At 34.8% G+C, this 23790-nt stretch overlaps 1 protein-coding gene across 4 annotated transcripts in view; it reads left to right on the top strand.

Moving 5' to 3' along the window:
• The window catches only part of LOC146168258 (zinc finger RNA-binding protein-like), a 38780-nt gene that overhangs the window by 13817 nt on the left and 1173 nt on the right, over positions 1-23790 (top strand). The window contains exons 6-18 of one of the 4 annotated variants that reach the window (XM_083389109.1): positions 3127-3207; positions 5597-5821; positions 6754-7008; positions 7087-7204; positions 8974-9171; positions 9807-9952; positions 13801-13892; positions 14045-14122; positions 15964-16129; positions 18428-18600; positions 18982-19156; positions 22876-23002; positions 23442-23545. In XM_083389109.1, coding sequence (XP_083245235.1) covers positions 3127-3207; positions 5597-5821; positions 6754-7008; positions 7087-7204; positions 8974-9171; positions 9807-9952; positions 13801-13892; positions 14045-14122; positions 15964-16129; positions 18428-18600; positions 18982-19156; positions 22876-23002; positions 23442-23545 — 1938 coding nt within the window. Of the gene's footprint in view, positions 1-3126; positions 3208-5596; positions 5822-6753; positions 7009-7086; positions 7205-8973; positions 9172-9806; positions 9953-13800; positions 13893-14044; positions 14123-15963; positions 16130-18424; positions 18601-18981; positions 19157-22875; positions 23003-23441; positions 23546-23790 lie in introns of all 4 variants that reach the window. The other 3 variants (XM_083389108.1, XR_014497104.1, XM_083389110.1) reach the window with 3 other exon arrangements.

Raw genomic sequence — 23790 nt, 5'->3', positions numbered from 1 at the left:
AAGTCTTGACTTTTAGACTTTGAAGTTTTGGACAATGCACTGATTTGACTTTTTTTTCGGTTCTAATATATCGATGTGTGACATAACAATCCTATATAACTATATAACCTGGACAAGAAATTATCTTATGCCCACCTGAGTTTGGACTTTTTTCTAGCGTTTAAATAATTATTAAATTAACATACATTATTTGAATTAGGGTGCTGGTTATCGTTGGGTTCGGGTGGGTCAAGTATTACGCCGTTCCGCCAAATAAATTACAATCTTAAATCTCAACGACAAAATGCAAGATGCTGAATGCTTGTCCATGAGATTTAGAACTTCGCCAGCTTCGTAATTTGCAACATTGTGACGTAACATAGAGTTAATGGTCTACTTTGGACTTTATCGTACAACACAATGCAAGTGTTGTGACCAACTATTTAAAATTAGGCTACTGATCGTTTAAGTCTTAAATTTTAGGACCAGTTGTATGTGAAAAACTTTAATAGAATCACATATAACATGTATGATATCAAACACACAGCAGGAAATTGCTCAGTGAATTTAAGTTTCTATTCTTTGCTTTTAAGTTGCATACTTTTGTCATATTTGCATTTTGGGTTGATTTTGATTGCAAAGCATTTCTTGCTTTGATTCGTAAAAAGGTCCACCGGTCCGCAAAATTTGTTTTGAAATTTTGCCGGTCCGTAAGATAAAAAAGGTTGAGAACCACTGGTTTAAAAGTCAGACTCTCCTGCCCTTGGATGCCCTAATTGTTGTAGACAGACCTTTTTGCTTAGAACTGCACTAATTTCTGACGGATCAGGTGAAACTACACATGCGTGTCATTTCAAAGTAAAGCATAAGACACCGAATATAGACTGAAATCACACCAGGCGTAACATGTAACCATAAAAATTGCTCCACAAAATATAAAATACTTATAGCAGTACTTGCAACGCCCTAAGAATTTGCCGGCGCTAATTTTGGGCATTTTTTGATTTGAGCATTTTTTGTTCCGTGCTTAGCTCAAACAAAACTAATTTGGGCACTTTTTGGGTCGTACGTAGCTCAAAAAAAAAAACTGATTTGGGCACTTTTTGTTCCGTACAAAGGTTAAATAAAACTGATTTGAGCACTTTTTCAAAACTTTCGTGAAGTAAAAATGGGGTAAATAAGGTATGATATGTAATAATCTTTGCAAAATAGTAATAATGTGGACTTCAGGGGACGACTGGAGGTTGAATTTTAGTAAAAATGCAACTTTTAAGTTTTTTTTTGTTTGCCCACTTCAGTGAAAAAAAGTGACCAAGTGCCCAAAAAAATGCGCTTACCTGGAACACTGGTATGTGCTCTCAGCGACGTAGAAACAACAGCTGACACAGCTTCGTAGTAGCTTTGCTAAAAAAGAGAGCAATGAGTTTGAGTTAGTTGTGGCCGTATCCGTCATGGGCATTAGTGGACTCTAAATCTATTGACTTGGTAGCTTGTTGCAGTGAGGTCAAAACATTCCAAAGTGTTACTGCCTTGTTTCCCGAAGGCCCAAATAAACAGGAATTTTGTCACATTTTTACCCAGTTGGTAAAGATAGCTGAAATGTACAAAATTTATAATATAATAACCTTCATGAAGGGTAGCAAGGTCTGCAAGTGACAGCGTTGAAAATATGTTTGAAAATATTTTAGCCATTCAAGATACATTAAAACAGGAGATGAGTGATTTTATGCAGGACATCAAGTTATCAAAAAAAGTAGCAGAAATTTGGCATCATGACTTAGGCAAAAACTGTCTTGGGACAGGAGCTGCCATAACAATTTTTTTCGGGCACCAACCCCTTTAAAAAAATGTCAAGCTTACGAACCATTAATGTAGAACTAACCATACCAAACCGTTTAACTGTTGTCAGGTTTTCGGTAAAGCTACGCGCAAATTATGTTAATCGTTCAGATCATTTCTGTCTCTTAACTTTTACATTTAATTCAATGTGTAAAACTTAAATCAATAACTTCTTTGAAAGGATATTTTGTTAGGTTTAAGTCGATTGAAAAATGATTCTGAATCCATACTTCATGCTCAAAGCTATCCAAATTAAAATATCCAAGCTAGCAAGTTAAGCCTTTCAAAGACAACCGTGGAATATCTCATACAAAGAAATTCGTTTTTCATGGAAAAATGCCAAAGGGGAAATGTTTTCCTGTTAATTAGCGTTTAGGTCTTTGTTTAATTTTAGTGACTTCATGCTACTATTAGTGCTACAGTAAATCCCTTTAAAATGTATTCTTAATTATAGTTTTGTTTTTTACCTTCCATTACATTTGGTCCTTCTGCTAAAGGTAAAGTCTGATTCGTTGCTATTGCGTTGCATTAAGATAGGATTTATTGTGACATCATAATAAAGACTTAAGGTTCAACAAGTAATCTGAGTTATGGTAAACATGGCAATCAGCAAAAAAGTAAGCATTCACAATATGTACCAAATATAGTTCATACAATTTGCGGTTCTTTTTTATTTTAGTGCCCATCAAGTTATTGTCACATATTTAAAAAGCTCTGTCAGTTTTCAGTGTATTCGCTGCCCCCTTGGAACCTTTTCACTGACCCCTAGTTGGGTACCACTACAATAACATTAAAACGTTATTACAGAAACTGGATTATAACTCATTAATGTTAATCTGTGTAGACTTGAAAATGGTATTTTTTTGCTTTGCCAGCGATGCAGCTATACTAAAAATATGCATGTTTCATCTGCTTGTGGAACAGCCAAGCCTGTAGTGATCACTAGGTTAAAACAAGGTTGCCACCTAGAAACTTCATAAAGGGTGAAGCTAATATTATCAATGAAGCTGTAGTTGCCAGAAAGAGAATCTTCATTCCACTACTTCTGCTTTATATTTGCAAAGCATTTCTTGCTTTGATTCGTAAAAAGCTTAAAAACAATGAAACTCTAAAATTAGAGCTAAATCGTAAAAACCAAGGTCATTTTTTATTCAGCGGTATCAAAATAAAAACTTTCTTGGTAGTTGGCACCAAAATATATGTTGACCAGTGTTATGAAATAATAATTAATTATAAAACTGAAGCTGTTTTCCATTTTATAGACGTAAATTAGTTTTTAATAATTTGAACTTTTTATTTTTATTTAAGCAACAAGTTACAATGTCTGCAACGTCTGCCCAGGGTCTCCAGGATGCACCTGCCATTGCATATGTGCAAGGAAAACCAGCAGTATGTTTTATATAAAGTTTATTTGTTAAATATTGAAAGTATGGTAAATTAGGGGTGTTTGAAGTATCATATTAAATCCTTTACAGATTGGTTCAAATGGAATGTATATTTTCGTTCAAGATGTATATATTTTTGTTTATAATACATTTTGATATGTTTGTATTTATAAGAATGACATGTTTTTGTGTTGTTCTTTAAATTATCCCTGCATGGTGCTGTACTTGTAGTAAACTCTCGGAAATCCTAAAACCACCATTACAGTAAAATCCCAGTTAAGTTTGCAACATAAACCGGAATAGTTTGTGCGAACTTATGTGGTAGGTGCAAACCTAATGATTCTGCCTTATAAATACAGTTTAATGTATATCATTAGAAAATCCAAGCAAAAAAACAAACCAGTTGTTCCCCTCAAGGGACCAGTGGTTCCCCCAATCCACAAGTGCACTGTAAACTGACAGAACGTTTTAAATGTTTTCATTGCAACAGGGAGATAGAGCAATTGAGACGATGTTGCGGTCTTGCAACATCTTTAGCCATTAGTAATTACTTAAGGAATACTAAATTAACACATTCAGTATCCCAATGGGTTTTAAACATTCGTGCATTTCATAGGCGCCGGTTACTAGGGATGCTCAAAGTAGAATCCCAAGGTATTCTAGAATAATAGGTTTAGAATCTAGAATAACGAATCCAGAATAGCGAATCCTAGTATATTTTTATTAAATTATTTAACCTCGATTTTGTTTGGGGTAGGGATTAATCGTAATCTACCCTACAGGGCCCACAATCACAGCAATAAATCGCCCAAACAATTTGCTAACATGTGTACATTATAATAAAAAAAACTCCCATATGTTTAACATTCTGAACAAAGTTGTGTCATTTGAAGCAGTTGTGTAAACTGTAATATGTCAACTGTCCAGGTTGTTGCCTAAACTTATATTTTTGCCAATAGTGAGTACAATGCAACACTGCACACAGAAGTCTTAAGCAATTCGGTCCTGTTTTTTTAAGCATTGTTGGGTCTTGGGGCTTATTTTTTACTAACGTGATCTGTTATGCAGTCAAATAATGCACTGCAAAGAATACAAAGTTACTATTGACTTAACCAATTAAACTGCGCATAACTGCATAACCTCGCTGAATATTGTCCTAAAGTTGACCTTAAGTAACCCTATAGCGCATTTTGTGGACGGCCAGCACGTTTTGCAACGTAATGTTACTTTTGCAACTTAACGCATTTAGGGAAATTGCGAACTCCGCACCAGACATTACTCGTTAGTCGCTCGCCCAATAACGCTTGATTGACACTTAATTATTACACGAACGTTATCGCGAGACGCGGTAATTGGTCGCCCGAAAAAACGCTGACACTGCACTACCAGGTTACATTTAAAGCAAGCACTGTAAATTGGTCGCCGCAGCGAGAGGCCAACTTACCGCACGCGTTTGTTCAATTAGGCGCAACAATTGGCGGTAAAACATTAAATTATATCGGTTCCAATTACCCGAAATAAACGGCAGAATTGGATTCGAATCCCATCTGGATTCGAATCCAAGGATTCGATATTCTACTTTGAACATCCCTACCGGTTACCACGCTATTAACCTCGCCACTCTGCGTATGACTAGCATGTGATATCACTCGTTTATTGTGTAGATAATGTTGGATCATTAGGATGGCATATTTGTCGCTATGTATTGCTGCCGTTTTGAAGATATATTCTATGATAAGGGAAAATGTTATGTAAAAGTCTTTGATTATAGTTGTTGATTGTTAGTCCATAATGTATGTAATTTATTGTAATGCGCAAGCTCGTTTTTGTTGTCAATAATTAATAATGGTATTTACGTTTCTTGGTATTTTTGAGAATCAGGCAGATGGTCTTACTGCGGCAGAACATTAGCGCTAAGATATAAATAATCAGAACTCACGCTAAATTGTTATTTACGGTATATAAGGTCGTAAAATTGGTACCCGAGTATCGTAAAAGACGAAGCATATCAAGAGAGGCGTTGCAATAATTTTAAGTGCAAGTGAAGTGCGCCTCCTAAAGAGCCATTACAATTTTCTTACATGGAACTCCGTTAGGTGCCAGGATTCTGTGTTTAGGCATTATGGAACTTTAAAAGAATAATTTGATAGTGCCTTAGGCCATAGCTTGTTTAACCGTACAAAATTTAGGCAGAGTTTGGTAAGCAATTTTTTAATTTTTTATTTCAAGCGTGTTTTTTTTTTCGTTGGACGCAGGATTACTTGTTATCTTCTTGAATATCATGCATGGTAATTAGTCTGCAATGCTGGGACAATGCAATAAAATTCATTCAGGCACTTTTTTGTCCATGTATATGTTGTATTTTTTATTGTTGTATTTGTTTTTCATTGAAGGCTGCTTCTGGAAACAACAAAGCAAACTACAGTCAACAACCACCTATTCAAGCGCAAAGTGTGTCCAACTATGAAAAAGCTCTTATTAGTGCTGCCAACTCGATTTACTCTCAGCAACACAAAGGGGGTGGTGGTGGTGGACAGCAAAGCATTAAAAATCTTCCTTATTGGAAGCAAAAGAGGATTGAAGCACAGCAAAATCGTGATCCAAATAAACCAATTGTAGTATGTATACTGATTTGTTGAATATTGTAACACTGTTTAGATCAGGGGTGGGCAATTATTTTTAACCGCGGGCCACATGAGAAACTTAAAATGTTGTGGCGGGCCGGGTCAAAAAAGAGGATCTCAAATTCACGTAATATGACGTCATACTCTGACGCTAAAAAGACAAATAAGCTAACGAAGTTGTTATTACGTTAGGAGTTGTGCGTAAATTTGAGATTAACGTCGAATTTCACAGAAAGAAAAAAATGCGACTATATGACCTTATTAGAAAATGCAACTATACAGTATAACCTTATTACTGACTCGCAAATTGTTTCAAAATGCAAATTTAAAAAATTTAGACATAGAGGGGGACGTCCAGCACAAAATTGTACATTGCTTGATATATTGGCGTTTATCAAGTTGTGGGACAAGTTGAAATTAAGGTTAAATAGGCTACGTACAAATTTCTTACAAAATCTTACAATGTTTTTTTCGGCTTTTGAGGCTTTAAGTTACCGATGTGTTACTTGTAGTAAAATGGCCATTCTGCAAAGACGGTATTGTAAAAACGTGATTCTGTATGTTTCAGATTTTATAAAACCAGCGGTATTTTGTTCATATTTTAAAGAGGAATACATTCGACCGCAGCGCAAAAATATGTATATCCTAAGGTTAAGTTTGTTAAACTTTGGTTGGAGAGAGTGCCACAGTGCAGAGGACGCTTTTCGTCTGTAAAGATGCCCAAAATTAAAAAAATTAAAAAAAGATTCGCAAAAGCGCGAAAAAAAATTTCATTTTAGTCTTTGAAACAAAAATAGTGTTCACGATACAACGAAACATGTAGAAATTCCCCCTTGTTTTCTCTCGGCTTATGTATTCTAAGAAAACTAAGCCGCGGGCTGTATGTTGCCCAGGTCTGGTTTAGATGCTCATATGTTGTTTGTTAGGCTTCTGAAGTGAAAGCGTATTTGTATGCTTGGCTGGCGAAAGAACGAACAAGACCAGAATATAACATCACAGCACATGGAGTATCACCTTACCGACAAACATACGTTTGTGAAATCGTTGCTCCTGGCTACAGTTATGTTGGCAAGGGGTCTGCAGGCAATAAAAAAGATTCTCAAACGAGAGCTGCATGGGATTTCTGTGACTTCTTAGTTCGTGAAGGAAAAATGAAAGAATCTGACTTACCAATGAGGGAGGTAGATTATTTTGCTTTGTGTGGTGTTAATCTACAAATATTTCATTTTTCTTGATTTTGACCACCACCTTTTTTAAAGTCCAAGTTCCAAGCATCAAACAACAAGTTACCAGCTGGATATAAAAAGCGCTCTGATTCGGAGATCTTATCAGCAGCCACAAAGAAAAAAGTAACTTCGAACAAGATCAACTTTGTTGGTTGGTGTCAGTTTTATTTCTGTTTTTAAACTTTATTGGTGTTTGACAACTTTTGTGCCTGTTTTTCTTTTGGTTATAAGACGTTTTGCTCTAGGTTTGGCACAGACACTAACTTTTGGTATTTAAAACTTTCATTCTTTAAAAAATGTGAATCAAAAACTCAAAAGTTGCAGAATTCCCTTTCTAGGTTTGATCAGTTTTGTTTAAAAGTACTAGTCTAGATATGATATCATTGTAAATTTTCGTAATATGTAATCCAATACATTTAAAGATACTATTTTGTTTGCGTGGTAGGTATGTTGTTGTATTGCCAAGTCAAAGTTTGAAAAAAAACGAGGATAATAGTATTTGACCTAATTAGTATGGATGTAGAGTGTGTGTTTTAGCAATTTTCAACACAGCTTCTGCCATTTACATGCGAAAAAACTGATGTGTATTACCTTGAAGATAAAGTGACAAACACTTTCAACAGATCTGTTATTTACGTTATATAAGCTATGTTTATTTAAACCAGATTTTAGCTATTTAAAGACAATTTTATATGTTTTGCTGACTCAATTTTCTAAGGATGATAAATGTCATTCACCCTTAAAACAAAAACTACAACATTAAGTGGCCTCTTAAAACATAGGTGATTTACAAAATATTCCGCAATGTAACATGCAACTAAATTGCAGTGCTTTGTTTTTTTCTGAAATGATACGACTAAATACACGGCTATAGCACAAATCACTAAGCATAAAACCTTTTTACAGCAGAAATTTTAGCAGAATTTTTTGTCTTGCATGATATTCAACTCATAACATTATCCCATTTTAAACAGTTTTTTGGTTTATTTTAGCCCTATAACACATATGTTATGCTTTCTGTAACAGTACTACAGTACGTAATATACACTAGTGATAAAGGTGAATTCTTACGTTTTGTTTAAGCACTCCAAATTAAGGTAAATTTCCGTTTTTGGAGGTTATTGCAGCAATAATTACATTAGTCATTTACCAGTTAAAATTAAACTGGTTACTACTTTATGGTATTTAGTCTAGTATTATATAAATTTTGTTTGATTAACTTCAACTTTAAGAGCACTTTGATCACAGAGCACTTTGATCACAAAAAACATCTGATTTGTTTTAAGTATTAAACCTCCATATTGTAGAAGAGTATGTATATAACTTGAAGAGCAAAGGCTAAATATAGATTCCAGGTATACTGTTAGTTTACTAATTTGAAAAATTCAAACATATATTAAATTACAAAATATTTGTTATCATGTTTATGGGATAATAACAATGAATGTCATTTCATTAAAATTCCAAACAAGAGTGATTTCAATATTTAACTACCAGCAATCATGACAAACTGATCAAAAATAATGAAAAATAGAATGTGTTGCAAATTACTCTTCTAATAGTACCTTCTAATACAATAAACCAAGATTTTTTTGTTAGTACTGTTTTGTCAAGAAGTAAATTGTACTTAGTTTTAAACAAGTGTGTTTGTTATACGCAATGACGGCTGCTACTACTCCGCTATCATTGCTGTACGTAGTATTTGTAACCACGCTGGATATTGGAGTAAGGTTGTTGACTTTATCCTAAGAGTACATTTCTCTATGGCACACATATTGTAGATTTTTTTGTCACCCAGTGATTGTTTGCAATTCAAATTTATTCACAAACTATTCTTTACAGACCTCTTTGGCATAATTATATTGTTTTACAGATTTTGTTTCTAAAATGCATATTGTTTAAAAAATACTGTTTTTATAGGTGGCTCAACTCTTCATTTGTCTGACTCAACTGAATGTAATGTTGAAATAGGTCCTGTTGCGTACCCTCAACTCACTACAACAGTAAACGAAAAGCCAGTAGCAGTAGTTGTAGATTTGAAACCCGACAAGCAGGTTTCAGTGAAAACTTTACCAGTGTCACAAGCTGATGGTGGAGAAGCTGCTGCTTTAAAAAACGGTTGGTTTTATTTGGAATTAGTTGATTAAAATACGGCATTTGTAATGATTGCTACACGGAATAATGGTACAACTTAATCGTGAAGCGTAAAAAGTTTAAGAACACCTGTTTTAAAATAACCAGCATCTTGAAAGGGGCATTTTAAGAAGTTTTACATAAGCTTTTTAAGATTTTTTAAGTATTGAGATATACTACTATCTTGTAACACAAAGTATAGTAATGGCAACTACAACATCAAGGCACCATGTCCTGAGTTATCTTGGACCTTGAGCTATTAAATCCTTATTCAATTAAATAAGTTGTTATACACTGGGACTCAAATCCAAAACGTTTTGCCTAATTTATTGCAAAATTGAGAAGAGCACACCTGATTGCCTTTTCGGTTTCTAACTGACCTATATTTTTTTGACAAAGAACAACAAAACTAAAAATAGGTTTATCTTGTGTATCCAAAATTTAAGACAAGCCTGCTCTTTATATTATGTTTACTAATACTCCACAGTATGACAGCTCATTATAATCGGTAGGAAACCATTTTTTAAACAGCTTTTGCCTACTATTTTAAATCTGAAGTACCTTTATATAGTTATATTACTACCTTCCTTGGTTTTTAAAAGTATTTTTTTCTTGTTTAGAGCCCATTGGTGAGGATTATGTTGACCAAGTGTGGACAGATGGTAGAGTTATTCGATATCGATGCAAGCTGTGCGAATGTGAGTTTAATGATCCAAGTGCTCGAGAACTTCATATCCGTGGACGCCGACACAAACTATCTTACAAGGTTTGTTTGTCTTTATTCCTTCGAAATGAAGCGTCCAGAGAACAGGAAAAACAAATGGCCTGCTTACTCCTAAAGAGTTAAAACAGAATAATTCATCCCAGACCAACGGAAGAAGGACAAAATAGCCATCTCCCTTAGCAGTATTTGTTGCATACTTATCATGCTATAGCCAAGTATTTAGGCGATCCATCAGACACAATTACAAAACATTACCTCATGGTTAAATGTTAAACGAGAATCATTTTATTTTTTAAATCATCAACTGTAACACAAGGCTTCAATAAACCTACACGGAAAGGGTACAACAATTATTATTTTTTTTGAACTTGACGTTTTTTATTATTTTTTGTCAGGGTTTAAGTTATTGTCCGGGGCGGCCATGTTTTTAATGTGATTGGGTTGAGCATCTTAAAGTTACAAGTGTCTTCCGTTAATGCAGGATGTTTTTTTGTTTTTCGCCTTTTGTTCAGGTTGGCTGATTAGCAAGTGTATATTCGACAATTGACAACACTTAGTCAAGTCTTCTTTCTTTTTTTGCTTGAACGTCAAGTTAGGTGCAGCTAATGTTTCTCACTGTTCGCTTTCTGCGCTAATGTTGATAACAACGACATTTTTTTAACTGAAGAAGATTTTTATGTAATGATATAGTTACCGCAAAATTATTCTTTATATTCTAAGAACACATGCTTAGTGTTCAATTGACGCAACTGCAACTGGTATTTTAGCTGATTTGGCATACCGCTCGGAGCAGATGTTGCTCTAATCGTGGTATAATAACACCCAGGAAAAACAATTTTTAGTATTGCAGGTGGCGAAAGACTTGCTTGTAATTTAGCATAGCCGCGTACATGGAAATTAGGAATATGCGTGGCTGATAGTCGAACATGATTGAAAAATTAATCAACAAAGTTTTGCCTGATGTTAACGATAACACACTAAGCAGTTTCGCAGCTGGCACTATTTTTATGTCATTGTTCATTACAGTCAGACAAAAATAGTGGAATTTTCTAAGTGGAAAATCCAGACCCCCTCTTTTTTAATTTCTACATATGCCCCTGGCTATATGTAAAATGATTGCAATCATTTTGTTAAATCATAGGCTTTACCAAGTAGTTAAGCATCGTCTGACAAGCTTTAAATAAATGTATTTCCTCTCTCTTTCTTTCCAAATTTGTAAAAAATATACCACAATTGATAATCGAGGAAGTTCTGCATTACATATTATGTTGTATCATTCCTGTGCAGTGTCCCCAATATTTTATGCAAGTGCTGATCACTGTGCTTAAAGCCCAAATTATCAGATATAAAAGTACCCAAATGGACATTGTAGGAATTGACCTAACTTGCAAATTCTAAAAAAGTTGCCAAACACAAAAATATAGTAAAATAAAGTTATTTCTCAGTTGAATACACTGTGTTGCTTTAACTTGGGAGTGATAAAAAAATGCTTGGACTAGTTGTTGTCCAAAGTAATTTAAAGTAATTCTCATTACATTACCTCTAAATTGTCATATCTACCTGATCTTTGCAAGGTTAAAGAGACAATTGAACTGCTAAAGCATTAACACAATAAAATGACATAAGAAATGGGTCTTCGGGCCTCAGACTTTAGCCACCCCTGACGTACAAGCATACACAGATTATTATATAACTTTATTGGTTACTTCTGCTTGGTGAACTTAAACTGAATCTGTAGCCTAAGTTTTAATATAATTTGTTTTGTAATATAATGAAATTCTGAAAACTTCTGTACTTGGCTCCCCCAATCGAATCGATGCCCTTGCAACTCACCAATGCCCACAGGGGGCCAGTACCGCCCTAAAAAAACACTGGCTTAAAGGCTAAAAACATTTTTGCCAATAAATAGTTTTTTTGACAAACACATTATGTTTACAAAAAAATATATTTAAATTAACCAACATACAAGAGTTATACAATGTACTATTTAAAGGAATTTCACACAATCACATACAGTACATTATTATTCTACAGTCATTATACTTAAGTTTTAAAGAAACAATTAGCTTTATGCCAACTGTTAATAATGCTCCAATCTGTATTACTCTATACCAGCGCTTCTCAACCGGTGCGGCGCACTGGTGCGTCATGGAAGGCTGTCAGGTGCGCCGCGAGCAAAATAAAAAATAATTTAATATATATAAACATGTATTTTTTACTTTCCTATTAAGTTTAGCCCATCAATTCCACAGTACTTTCAAGTGGAAAACACAATAAGACCTACAAAGCAACAATCAACAGCGACCTAATACCGCCAAATTTCCATGACAGACTAAAATATAAAATAGTCTAGAATCTAGATAAAGCCTATACATGTCGTGACTACACTGGACAAAATAAGCCCTAGACCAGTGGTTCCCAAACTATGGTATGCGTACCACCGGTGGTACGCGAGAGTCTTTCAGGTGGTACGCGACTACGTATAAATTTTGCGAAAACTTTTTAAAGTATACCTATAAACTTGCGAAAACTTTCAACTTTTAAAACTTTCAGATTGGGTAATCTGCAATGTTGCGGTTTAATTACCTTCAATTTGAGGTTTCGCATGTTTATGACGTAACACTTATCTTGTTGAAGATAATAAAACGTTAATTGTTAGCTGGTTTAATATGTAAGTAGTAATAAACTGAATAGCAGCAGTGTAGTATTGCCATATGTATAATGATATTTCAGTCATATTAAACTACTGCAATTTCTTTTAAAATAGAGGAATAGTGTGAGAACAAAATTTTGTTTAATTTAACTATACTAGGAACATGTCTAAACGAAAGTACAGCCAGGCTTACATAAACTACGGGTTTATAGCTATTGAACACAATAAAGAAGCTCTTCCGCAATATGTCGTTTGTATGAAGGCGCTTGCTAATTCAGCTATGAAACCAAGCTTACTCCGACGACATCTCAACCAGCTGGTGGAGGAAAAACAACTACATCCATTGCATTAAAACTATTTGCTGTGTTTTGTTTAATTTATGGCTTTTATGTCTTCATGGAATAACATTAGTTAAACTTTAATACAGCTACATGCTCATTTTCTTATATATATATGCTAAAATAGTTATTGGTTGAGATATTCTAGTCAGATGTAGGCCTAACGTAGGTGGTACATGAACACTGTACAAAAGCTCAAAATGGTACGTGAGAAAAAAAGTTTGGGAATCACTGCCCTAGACTGTAGGGAAAGAGTATGGGTTGATTGGGGACGCCTGTCTGGCATTGGCCGTTTGCTGTCGACATTTGGGCGCCGCTGTTTTGGCCCTGGATTTTTTTGCCCCTGTTTGGGCTAATGGGCGGGTAGATTAGGTTTGAAAATATTTGGGGAGTTAGTGATAGTTATAGGTGGGGTTTTTGGTAAGATATGCAACTATAAAGCCTATATAACAAAAATTTGCCAGAAATTTAAAAGAAATACATGTAAACCTAAAAAAATTCGCGCTCGCTTCGCTCACAACTGCGCCGTCACTTTTTCAAATATCTGTAGGTGCCCAGGTAAAAAAGGTTGAGAAACACTGCTCTATACACTATCAGACACAGTTTTTTTCCAGCTGCTATCTCATAATAGGCACCCAAAAGAGTAATCCTATTCAAAGTTACTGAAACAAACACTTCAATAGTTATTGCTAAAAGTAACTACTGAATAATTATATGAGCAGTATTAACCTTTGCTTAAACAGGTTGTAGAATGTAGATATTATATTTAACAATTTTTATATTGACAAATTTGTACAGTTTATGCATATTTTTATGTTTTTGATTTAGTATATATACTAAAACCGGTTGTTTTTTTACTGAAAAAAAAAATATTTTTTTACTGACTGTTTACACTTCAGAAAAAAGTGGATCCTAGTCTTGAGGTTGATGTTAAGTTAAATCCAAAGCAAAAAAACATGATGATGATGAAACTACGACAAGAGGCTAGAAAGTATGTCAAACCATTTTTTTCTATTTTAAATATTATTTTAATTGGATAAAAAGTTTTTGTATTGTACTTTGTAAGATGTGACAAAGTCTTACAAAAGCATTTTGTTGTGTTACGCTGAAGTAATTTTTCCACAAAAAATTAATGATAACTAGGGAGGCAGCACGTGAACAGCGGCGAAAGCAACAACAATGGAAGCTGGAAATGCAGAAACAAGAAGTAGAACAAATGAGGTAAAACTGGCACATATTTTTGTTATATACAATGGACAATTTTCAAGGGGATGTTACCCAATTACAACTTTCATGATATGTTAGCCGAGGACAAAACAATTAAGGTTTTTACTTAGCAGAATTTCTTCTGTGTGTGAATGGCTACTTTAGGCCAATGTTTATTTGTTTTCTTAGATTTTACATTTTACCTGTTCTTAAGTCTAAAAAAAGTATAAGGTGAATTTAACTAAAGAATAATACATTTCTATTAATTGGCTTTGGTGGTTGTTTAGATCAGTGATTTTAGAACTGCTCCCCCCAAGGCGTTAGCATGCTCTATTGCAATATTTACCTTATATTAAAAATTCTAGTGATTTTATTGGTTATTTTTTATAGTTACTCGGTTTTTGGATTCTATTTGCTACTATTTAGGACCGATTTGGGCTATGTTTATAGAACAATATGTTATCATTTTGGAGATGTAAGTTGTACACAGGGGTTGAGAATCATGCCATTCACCTGCACAAACTGTGTTTTTGTTACAAAGTTTCTGTAAACTGTTCCATGTTTTCTGCAAGGCTTGGGGAGCCGCAGTTAAACAGCATTGGCTCCAGCTCTAAGAAACACTTAACCAATTGCCCAGGCTTCAGCTCTGTAGCCACCAAACACATATCTCCGGTTTTAAGTCTGGCTTCTTAGCGGCCAGACTGAAAACTTTTAATATTGCACTGTAGAGGCGATTTTGCAGCTTAAAATTGTGTGGCTGTAATAACGTTATTTCTTAAATTTGTATAGCTGAAAATGAAGTACTATCCAGAAATCCGTGTAATAAAAATCTCAAGACCTAACTTTCCAACCTGGCATAGTGTTAATTTTTTTAAAAAGTTGCTTCAACACAGGCTAAATTAATTTACATTTGTCATAGTAAACTGTTTAGTAGTTTTCATTGAGCACTTTTTTCGAGCTATAATAGATAAAAATATAGCTTCAGCTCTCAAAATTTAAAAATGGCTCCAGCTCCTGATCTGGCTTTCCATCCCTGGTTTTCTGTCTATTAAAATATGCATACTTCCATTTTTGCCAACTTTCCAACAAAAAAAAAAAGTCACGCGAGCACAAAATCAAGCAAAGCTTAACCTATAATAGTATACTTATTGTTTTACATTCTTTGAAACTTTTGAAGCGGACAGGCAGCAAATTTGTAATAATTAAAATCATTGTTGCCTCATTTGATCATATAATACAGTGTTTCTCAACCGGAGTGAACGCTCAAGAGATGTGTTAAATTGTTTAGTATTCTAATTTTTGCTCTATTAGTAAGCTTTTTAATACAATTTTTTGTGTACAATAAAAGTGCCAAAAATTAAAAAGGTTTTGACACCCTTGTTGCACAGTTAATCTGCTGTTTCAATCACATTTATTGCAATGTTACAGTTTACCACTCGTGCCGCGAACTATTTATGATTTCTGTAGGGTGCCGCAAGCCAAAAAAGGTTGCGAAGCACTGATATAATATGTCAATTGTCAAGTGAAGGTGCTTTGCTAGTAAATTAAGCGTACTACATTGATTGACCCAGGCAACCCTAGTAAGTGGTAATAATTTAAATTTGTTCAAAATCAAATAAAAAAATGTTAAGTTTATAACTCTTATTTGCTTCCAACCTTTGGATGATGCTGAGCGTCATTAACCAAATTATTAATACTATTAACACAAACCCAGGTAATTTTCACATCAAAGAGTAGAAAATTTGTTTACCATTATTTATATATATGTCTATCTCTAAAGGGTCCTATAGTGGTATGTCACAGTATTTGTTGTCTTAATAATTCTTGAATGCATTATAGTTATATACTATTATTAGACTACATGAAGAAGAGTTGTATTACAAATATCAAGAAGAAATGATTCAGTTTGAGGAAACTTTTGAGTTCCACCGTAGAAGAAATCTACCGTTGCCACAGCATATAAGACCTCCTATTAGACCACTTTTACATTTGTTTAGGCCTGCCACTTTGCCTCAGTTTCAGGTGGGAAAAAATCTTTTCTGCACTTTTATTCTACGTACTACTTAGTTAATTTTTTTAATCTACATTATGTTAAGTATTATATTTTCGTGTGATAATCTGAACCAATTTGGTGTAGCATAACACAACTGTACTGGTTGACCGCGGATTGTGTCTAGTGGTTTAACCAAATTCTTTCTCGACTGGCGTGGTTTAAATTTTGCTGAAGCCGCATGTGCATGTTACAGCCGACGGTTTAAAAAATAATGTTACAATTTGAGATGCAACCAAAGTGCAGCGTTGTGTGTTGGTTCTGTAATGGTACGACAAAATACTTAAATAGCATACAACTTTTACGTGACAAAAACCCGTGACGTTTTACAGTCCAGATTTACTAATAAATGTAAAACTTTAAGTTGTAACAGCAATTGTTTATTTAAGCAAATAATCCCGACACCAAACTGCGTCATACGTAAGAAAAACCCTTTGAAAATAAGAATTGCTTTTTCGTAACCCGTTTGCGACGGCACTCTCTTGAGGTGCGCGACTGATAGAAATAAACTATTTTTTTCACATGACTGTCTTTCTATCGCTCGGCTTCTCGCATGAAAAGGAGCAGTATGAGCGACGTTGCTCTGTTGGTCTCTTATCACATGTCAGCAACCGATCGGCGAACATATAGCGACAACAATAGACCGGCGACAGTGGGCATTTAATCGGATGGCGTGTTATGAAGTATTGCTTTTATCTGCATGACTATGAATGTGTGTTTATTTGAAATTGTTTAAAATGCGTCCAGTAAATACTTTCTCACAATTAAAGTAGGATGCGGCCCCTGTGAAAGCGGCAACAATATTAGGTCCTACATATTGTCAAAATCGCTGTGTCCATAACAAATACGTATTCCACGGACCAAATCATTGTCGAGTATAGGTTCAACAAAATGTAGGATTCCATCAAGCTGTGGCCACGTATGACTATTACATATTATGTTGTACCCTGCGTCGTTTGCTTAAGCCGCGTGTTATTGCCGATGATTTAAAAAAGGCCGTGTCACTAAACGTAATGTTATGGATAGCAGAATGTCCTGGCTAGAGTGCTAAATAGTGCGAAAATAATGTGTAAAGTGGTAATACATTTTAATTTTTCTAATCGTTGCACTACGTTGAGCTACACGTTCGGTAAAATAAATTTCATATTATGTTTTTTTTGCAGCAATGGCACTGACAACTGATCGTCCTTATGCTTTTAGCCGCTGATTGTGTGTGAAGTGAAAAATGTTTTCCCACAATACCAGTAAAACCTTATACGGAAACAGCCTGTGTGAAACCGGCAAATAATCGATTGGCATCATATTTAAAGCAAATATGTAATCCCGGTGCCAAATGGTTGTCGGGTGGCCATCAATTTGTTCCCGTTGATCGCCATTACATATTATGTTGGCCCATAACGTGTCAGGGGGCTGGTGTATCTCGCTCTATAACCGATGATTAAAAAATTACTTGTGGCCATTTCGCATGTAACTGAAAGGTAATGTTCCGTAGTGTGTCTAAAAATAGGTCGTCGAAATACACATTTAAAATAAAACGTTTTAAGGATACAGCCAGCGTTGTAGTTGCAACACCATTACAATTTAGCGAAATCGATAGTCGGCCCTAACAAATACGCATTAACCTAACCGGTTCCAACGTAACGAAATTTCGTGATATGTTTACCGATCGGGAATCACTAACAAACCTAAACCATTTTTTTACTTATGCCGAAACGTTGCCGATAATGTAAAATATGTAGCCTTAATTGTTATACGGCATCTGTGTTGGTCGTCTCTTGACTATGTTTTGCTGATTGTCTAACGAAATGCTTCCCACAATTGTAGTCACACCTTTTAACTTGTGTGGAAGAGATCTTAATCGAATGGCATGTTAATCTGAATCCCGGTACCACAATTTGAAATCGAAAATTGGTTACCATTAAAACATCCATATTAAATGTCAAATTAAAAAAAAATAAAAATTTAAAAAAAATTTTGCGCGGCCCGTGGAGAGGCGAGCGCACTTTAACGTCGCCGTTCCTTTAGTTATGCGATGATGACGTTGCCTGCCATCGACCGACCGAACATATGGCATCCGATAATCCGACAATCGTCAGGCGAACAAACTTTGTCATTTATATTAATAGATGGTCCTTAAAGTGGAATACTATGACAAGTTTGGTATCCATCCTGAGTGTATATTAAGGAATTTATTTAAAGGCTACAATAGAAATAGGTAGTACAATTAATGCCAACTTTTATACAAAATCTAATATATTGTTTTACAGCAGCGTAAATCTTGTGATGATCAGCATGTCATGACAAAACACTCTCAAATCTATCCCACTGAAGAGGAACTTAATAGTGTTCAATCAGCTGTACAAACTGTTGAAGGCACTTTAAAGGAGATATCAAATACCATTCACGAACAGGAGATGAAAGTCTTCACTGCTTCTAATCTTAAGTATGTATGGAACAGTTCTTCTTTTATTTATTAACGAATTGTTTTGTTTTTTTCGTGCTATAATCACCCAACTTATTCATTGAAATATCCAGATTAAAACTCAAATTAAATAAAATACACCCAAATAATTTTTAACATTATAAGTTGTAGTGGCCCTAATTTTTAATTTGTTTCCTGCCCATAAAATGTTCACATAAAGTGTTCAATTGTTTACTTTTGAACTCAGTGATACCAGAGGAGGTGTTACTCAGTGTAAACCAATTGTAACTGTGTTTTAGCTCCTACTCAGTGACACGAATATATTTATTGCATTGTATCTGCGGTTAGCCATCTCAAATTTTATTTATTTTTTTTATTCTTTTCTATATGTGTTTTTTGTAGTGGCAAGCGCCCGCAACCAGAGCGTCTTCTTAAAGCAGTTTTAAGGATTGGCGATTTAGCAAAAGGGCTCTTACTACATGGTCACCTTAAAGCAGAGTTGATATTGATGTGCAATCAAAAGCCCTCCAAAACACTACTAAACAGAGTTACAGACAATATGCCGAAACGCCTGGTGGTATGCTTTGTATATATGTTTATTACCATTTTAGCTGTAAAATGAAAAAAAATATAGTTAATTAAAGTTTGCAAAACCATGTTATAGGATCAAACTAGATTCATACGAAAAGGGAAAAAAGTTAAACGTTTTAGATTTGAAACGCTAATTTGTATGTAGCCTATATGTTGTCAAAGACGCTTATTTAGGTTACTTGATGGTAATAATAGTGTTACCTAATTTTTTGGCATGCTAAACAACTCTGTTAATTTTTTTTTTCTGTTTGGTCAACACTGTGAATCAGAAGGTTAAAAAGGCCAGGTCTCCCGACAAGTGTTGTTAGATTTGCCGTGATGTCACCAGATTATGCCAACCTTAGTGTTTTAAAATAACTAACGAGTCAACAAATTATTTGATTGTCACAGATTACTTTTAATGTTTATCTATTCATATTATCAGTTTTCAACCTCTCTTTATCAAGGTATCACAATATTCAAGTGTAGTTTTAATAAGAACAAGACAACTTAAATAAATGTTTTAGTTACCATTTTACGGGAGACAATTGATCTGGAAAAGGGTATGATACAACTATCGTTATTTGTTGAAAAGCGTCGCTACCTATCTTCACTGTTGTTTGGCCAAGTTATTTAGCCGTAATGTTACTGCATCCCTATTTTCATTTTAGGATGGTTTGATAATAAAAGTAATGAAGTCAAAAGTACAAAATTAGATTTTAAACCCGGTCCCCGATTACCAGTCTTAACTGTTCTCCGGCCCTAGTTTGGTGACCTCTGCCTTTTGTTCCCAGTCCAAACCTGTGCACAAATCTGCAAATGAAATCGAGTCCCAACTACATTCAGGGAGTCGAGGCGTTCGCGCCGATCGAATTTAGTTTGACAAGAAGTAGTGAACTTTTTTACCCAATAGCTGATTTCGTTGTTAATTATGACTAAACACCAGCCTCTTTAGATTACCCCAAAGCGATAAAAAATTACAAGAAGCGCAAATTGTAGTATCGAGAGAGTTTGAGTTCACGCCTCTAGCCTGTGATCACATTGGAAACGTGTGTAGTAAAAACTTTCGTAAACGTAATACCTTTTGGGATCAGGCTCCCCTTGACACTATTTATGAAAACTCGCGTCCCCCTCTCCGAATAATGCTTCGTAGCCACAACGCCCTTATGGCATATGCTTTAAACCTTTTACTATTACTTTTAATGTGGAATAATCTGCTTTATACGGGCAGTGTTCTTGGAATAATAGAAAAATCACAAAGACAGTACTAAGAAACTGTAGTATTAAGAGTTTCTTAAAATGTAAAACTGGCAAATATCAGTTTGTCAACATCATTATGTAAATCAACATCTATAACATAATAATGCTGTTTATTATGTCACAATCTCTAATTGTATCAAAATGAGTTGGTCGACTACTTAGTACTTATGTAGCTGACCGTCCTTAACTTGCCCAATTTTGTGGTTATCCAGTGATACTTTGCTGCCATGTTTTCGCCTTTGTAGCAACAAATAATCAGTTTAGCTTGGGCTTTAGTTGATTTACAATAAAATTCCATCTGCCTGCTACCGTAATTCTAACCTTAGAGCTAAAATGGAATCCAAGACACGCTTTATCAATTGCATATAGGCCTTTCGAAAAAGTTCAAACGACGATTAAGGGGCCCCAAGGTTCGAGGAAATTGCTGTGATTAACACATGGGATGGAAATAAAGATGTAGTTCAATTGAAAACAAATAGACCAGGGGTTGATCCGGTATTTTTATTTGAGGCATGACATTTTTCTGAAATTACGTCCTACAATAGAAAAAAAAATGCGCGCGAAGTGCGAAAAATTTTTGCATTTAAGTAATAAAGTTAGCATAAGATATTTTGAAGGACACGATCTTGTGTCATTCCCCCGGACGACACTTACAGTGTGTTTATCCTGCCACATTCAGGTCACTGTTACTGAAGATAAGGACAGGCAAAACAAAATTAATCATACGTTAAAAGAATAGGTTTAGTTGGCGTAAAATAAATGTGCTGTGGTAAGGAAATGCTTCCAGATATTATTATTCGCTTTCGTGCGCATTAAACTCATTAATACAAAACTGTACCAGTTGATTGTCAGTCAAAATTTTGTCAAAATCGATCATAAAATGCACAAAAATCGTATACAAAATTGACAAAAATTGTATTGAGCTTTTTTAAATTGTTGCATCCAACAACACTTTAACTGTCATGTGTCGTCATAGGAGCAATAGTAGAGGTATACGCAAGTCGGCAGAATTCACCACGCATGCGTGGTTTATCGCATTAGGTTCAGATCGAATTGTTTTTTTTTGTATATAGTTCGGTATGCCTGTTTTAGATAAGGATAAATGTATTACATAGTATTTGCTGTGTCTTCTTTCTGTGGTGGTTTGCAATTATCCCATTTCCTATTTTAAAAATATGTTAGCTATTCTTGTTTTTCTTTGGCATTTAAATAGTTGTTGGCCTTTTGAGCATTTTCAAGATTTTTCGTAAACCCGAAAAAATAGCTGATCTGTGTTCCACCGGTCGTCAATAAAACATAAAAAAACAAGTGACTAACGAAAACCGAAACCGAACCATCAATGCGTTTAAATTAATGTATTCCTAATAGGTCAAAAAAATAATTGCCCAAGTTCAAGGAAATCCTATCCTAGTTACAGCGAGGTATAGGCCAGTAACAGCATAATATCTAACCAGTGTTTCTCAAAATTTATTTTTTCCTTATGACAAGCCCAAACACTGTCAGTTTCTCTCCAGCGAAAAACACGAAGAGTTCTACTTTTTTTTTTCAATAGGCCGTATACAAAGATTACTTTTTTTATAAATTACTTTAAAGGAACCTAGGGGAAAAGACTCGAAAAAATTAAAACAAAATATGTAAAACTACAATAGACCCATCTGCGTCAAAATTTAAGACTTTCGAAGCGCAATTCGTTTAAAAGTAGAGTTTGTTTGGACATATGACGTATGTGTTAACTCTATACTTATGTAAAAATACCTGCATTTGGTTATGTTTCTTAAATAGCTGTAACTGTTCAATGAAACATTGTCGATCAATGATACAACGTGCGTATGGTTGTTTCTGAACTAGCTCCTCTTTGAGCCTGTATAGCTCAGATGGTAGAGCGACGGGAGGTCGTGAGTTCGAACCTCACTGCAGGCTAGTTGTTTTTCTAGCCTGCCCTGCTTACATCATTGATCGACAGATTCGGTGAGCCTGCGATAGCTGTAACTGTAAAGTAACAATATACTTGGATTATTTTGGGCCTACAATAGACTCTATTGCATATAACCGATAAAAAAACTTCTTTTTTCTATCCATTTTCCCCCTAATTCGTCTCTGGGACAAATTTCCTTCCTACTTTGAGAACCACTAATCTAACCTATATAATAAATGAAATTGTTAGGTCGCTGGTATTTCTTATTTAATCTAATTTTAGGAACTAAAAAGCTTTGATTTTATTTCTAATCTACTTAAAATGCTGTCTTTCTGCAAAGGCGCTTATCACTCCATTGTAAGAATTAAAAATAAATATAACTGGGCAGCCTAAACTTTACCATATTGTTAAAAACAGGGAAGGTGCAAGCGAGTATACAACGGCGATAGTTTTAAATATTAGGTTCTGCATACCATATACTTTTAAAATGAAGCTCAGAAGTGCGCCAGAAATACAAATTGACTTCAAAAATAATTTTATTTTTTTGCTAGGATGGTAGCGAAATGAAAATGAGGATATGTGTTGAAGATTGTGGTTTTGTTCTAGCAACTACATCACAACCTCAAGTTACTATTCCTGTGATTCTTACAGCAACACAGATGAGACCCATTGAAGCAAGTAGGTTTTGTGTTGCAGGCTTTTTGAAAAAAAAAGCTTCGGTTACTAAGACAAATTAAGAACTATTAGCCTCAAGACACTTAATTTTTGTTGTTTTAACAAATGTCAGTAATATTATATAAGTAGTGTATAAAAACAGGAAGCAAGCCGGACAAATCAGTTTCTGTGTGTTCCAGCTTAAAAGTCTCGGTCCTTAGCACGAGCAGAGGGTTGGGAAATGCAAGGGAAAGTTAACATGAAATGTTTATTTCAAAATTTTGTATTGGGATTTAAAAATTTGAAAAAAATATATAAATTTTATGTTTCTATGTTACACAAGTAAAGCTAACAAAAGACATTGTTTTCTGCATGCTTTTGACCAAACTTGTACATTACCCTCTGCTGTCTGTCATTTGTCACCAAATTGTGACATGGTCCGGTTGCCCTGACTTTACTGAAGCCGGTGCAACAAAGGGCTCTTCGAAGCCAGACCCTCCTGACATTTTGGATCGGGAAAAATGCTGCATGGCTTTAGCAGCACTACGACATTCAAAGTGGTTTCAGGTTTGGCTTCACTATACCGGGTTCCCTTTCTATATAGCACTTATTTGATAGATTTTTTTCACAAGTAAGTTTCAGCCGAAATTGACCAGCTTGTAACTGTATGTTCTGCAAATTGTTAACTTGTGTTCACCAATTGGTAAATCTACAGGTTTAAAATGTAATTTTCGACATAAGGATGTTGCAAACTTTTGGTACAGATAAAACATTTTGTAAGTTAGTTTTTAGCATGCTCGGTCAAGCCTTTA

This window comes from Ascidiella aspersa, chromosome 1, assembly GCF_963924565.1.
Source record: "Ascidiella aspersa chromosome 1, kaAscAspe10.2, whole genome shotgun sequence".
NCBI lineage: Eukaryota > Metazoa > Chordata > Ascidiacea > Phlebobranchia > Ascidiidae > Ascidiella > Ascidiella aspersa.
The sequence above is the reverse complement of the archived record's forward strand: the minus strand, read 5'-3'. Positions and strand labels throughout refer to the sequence as shown.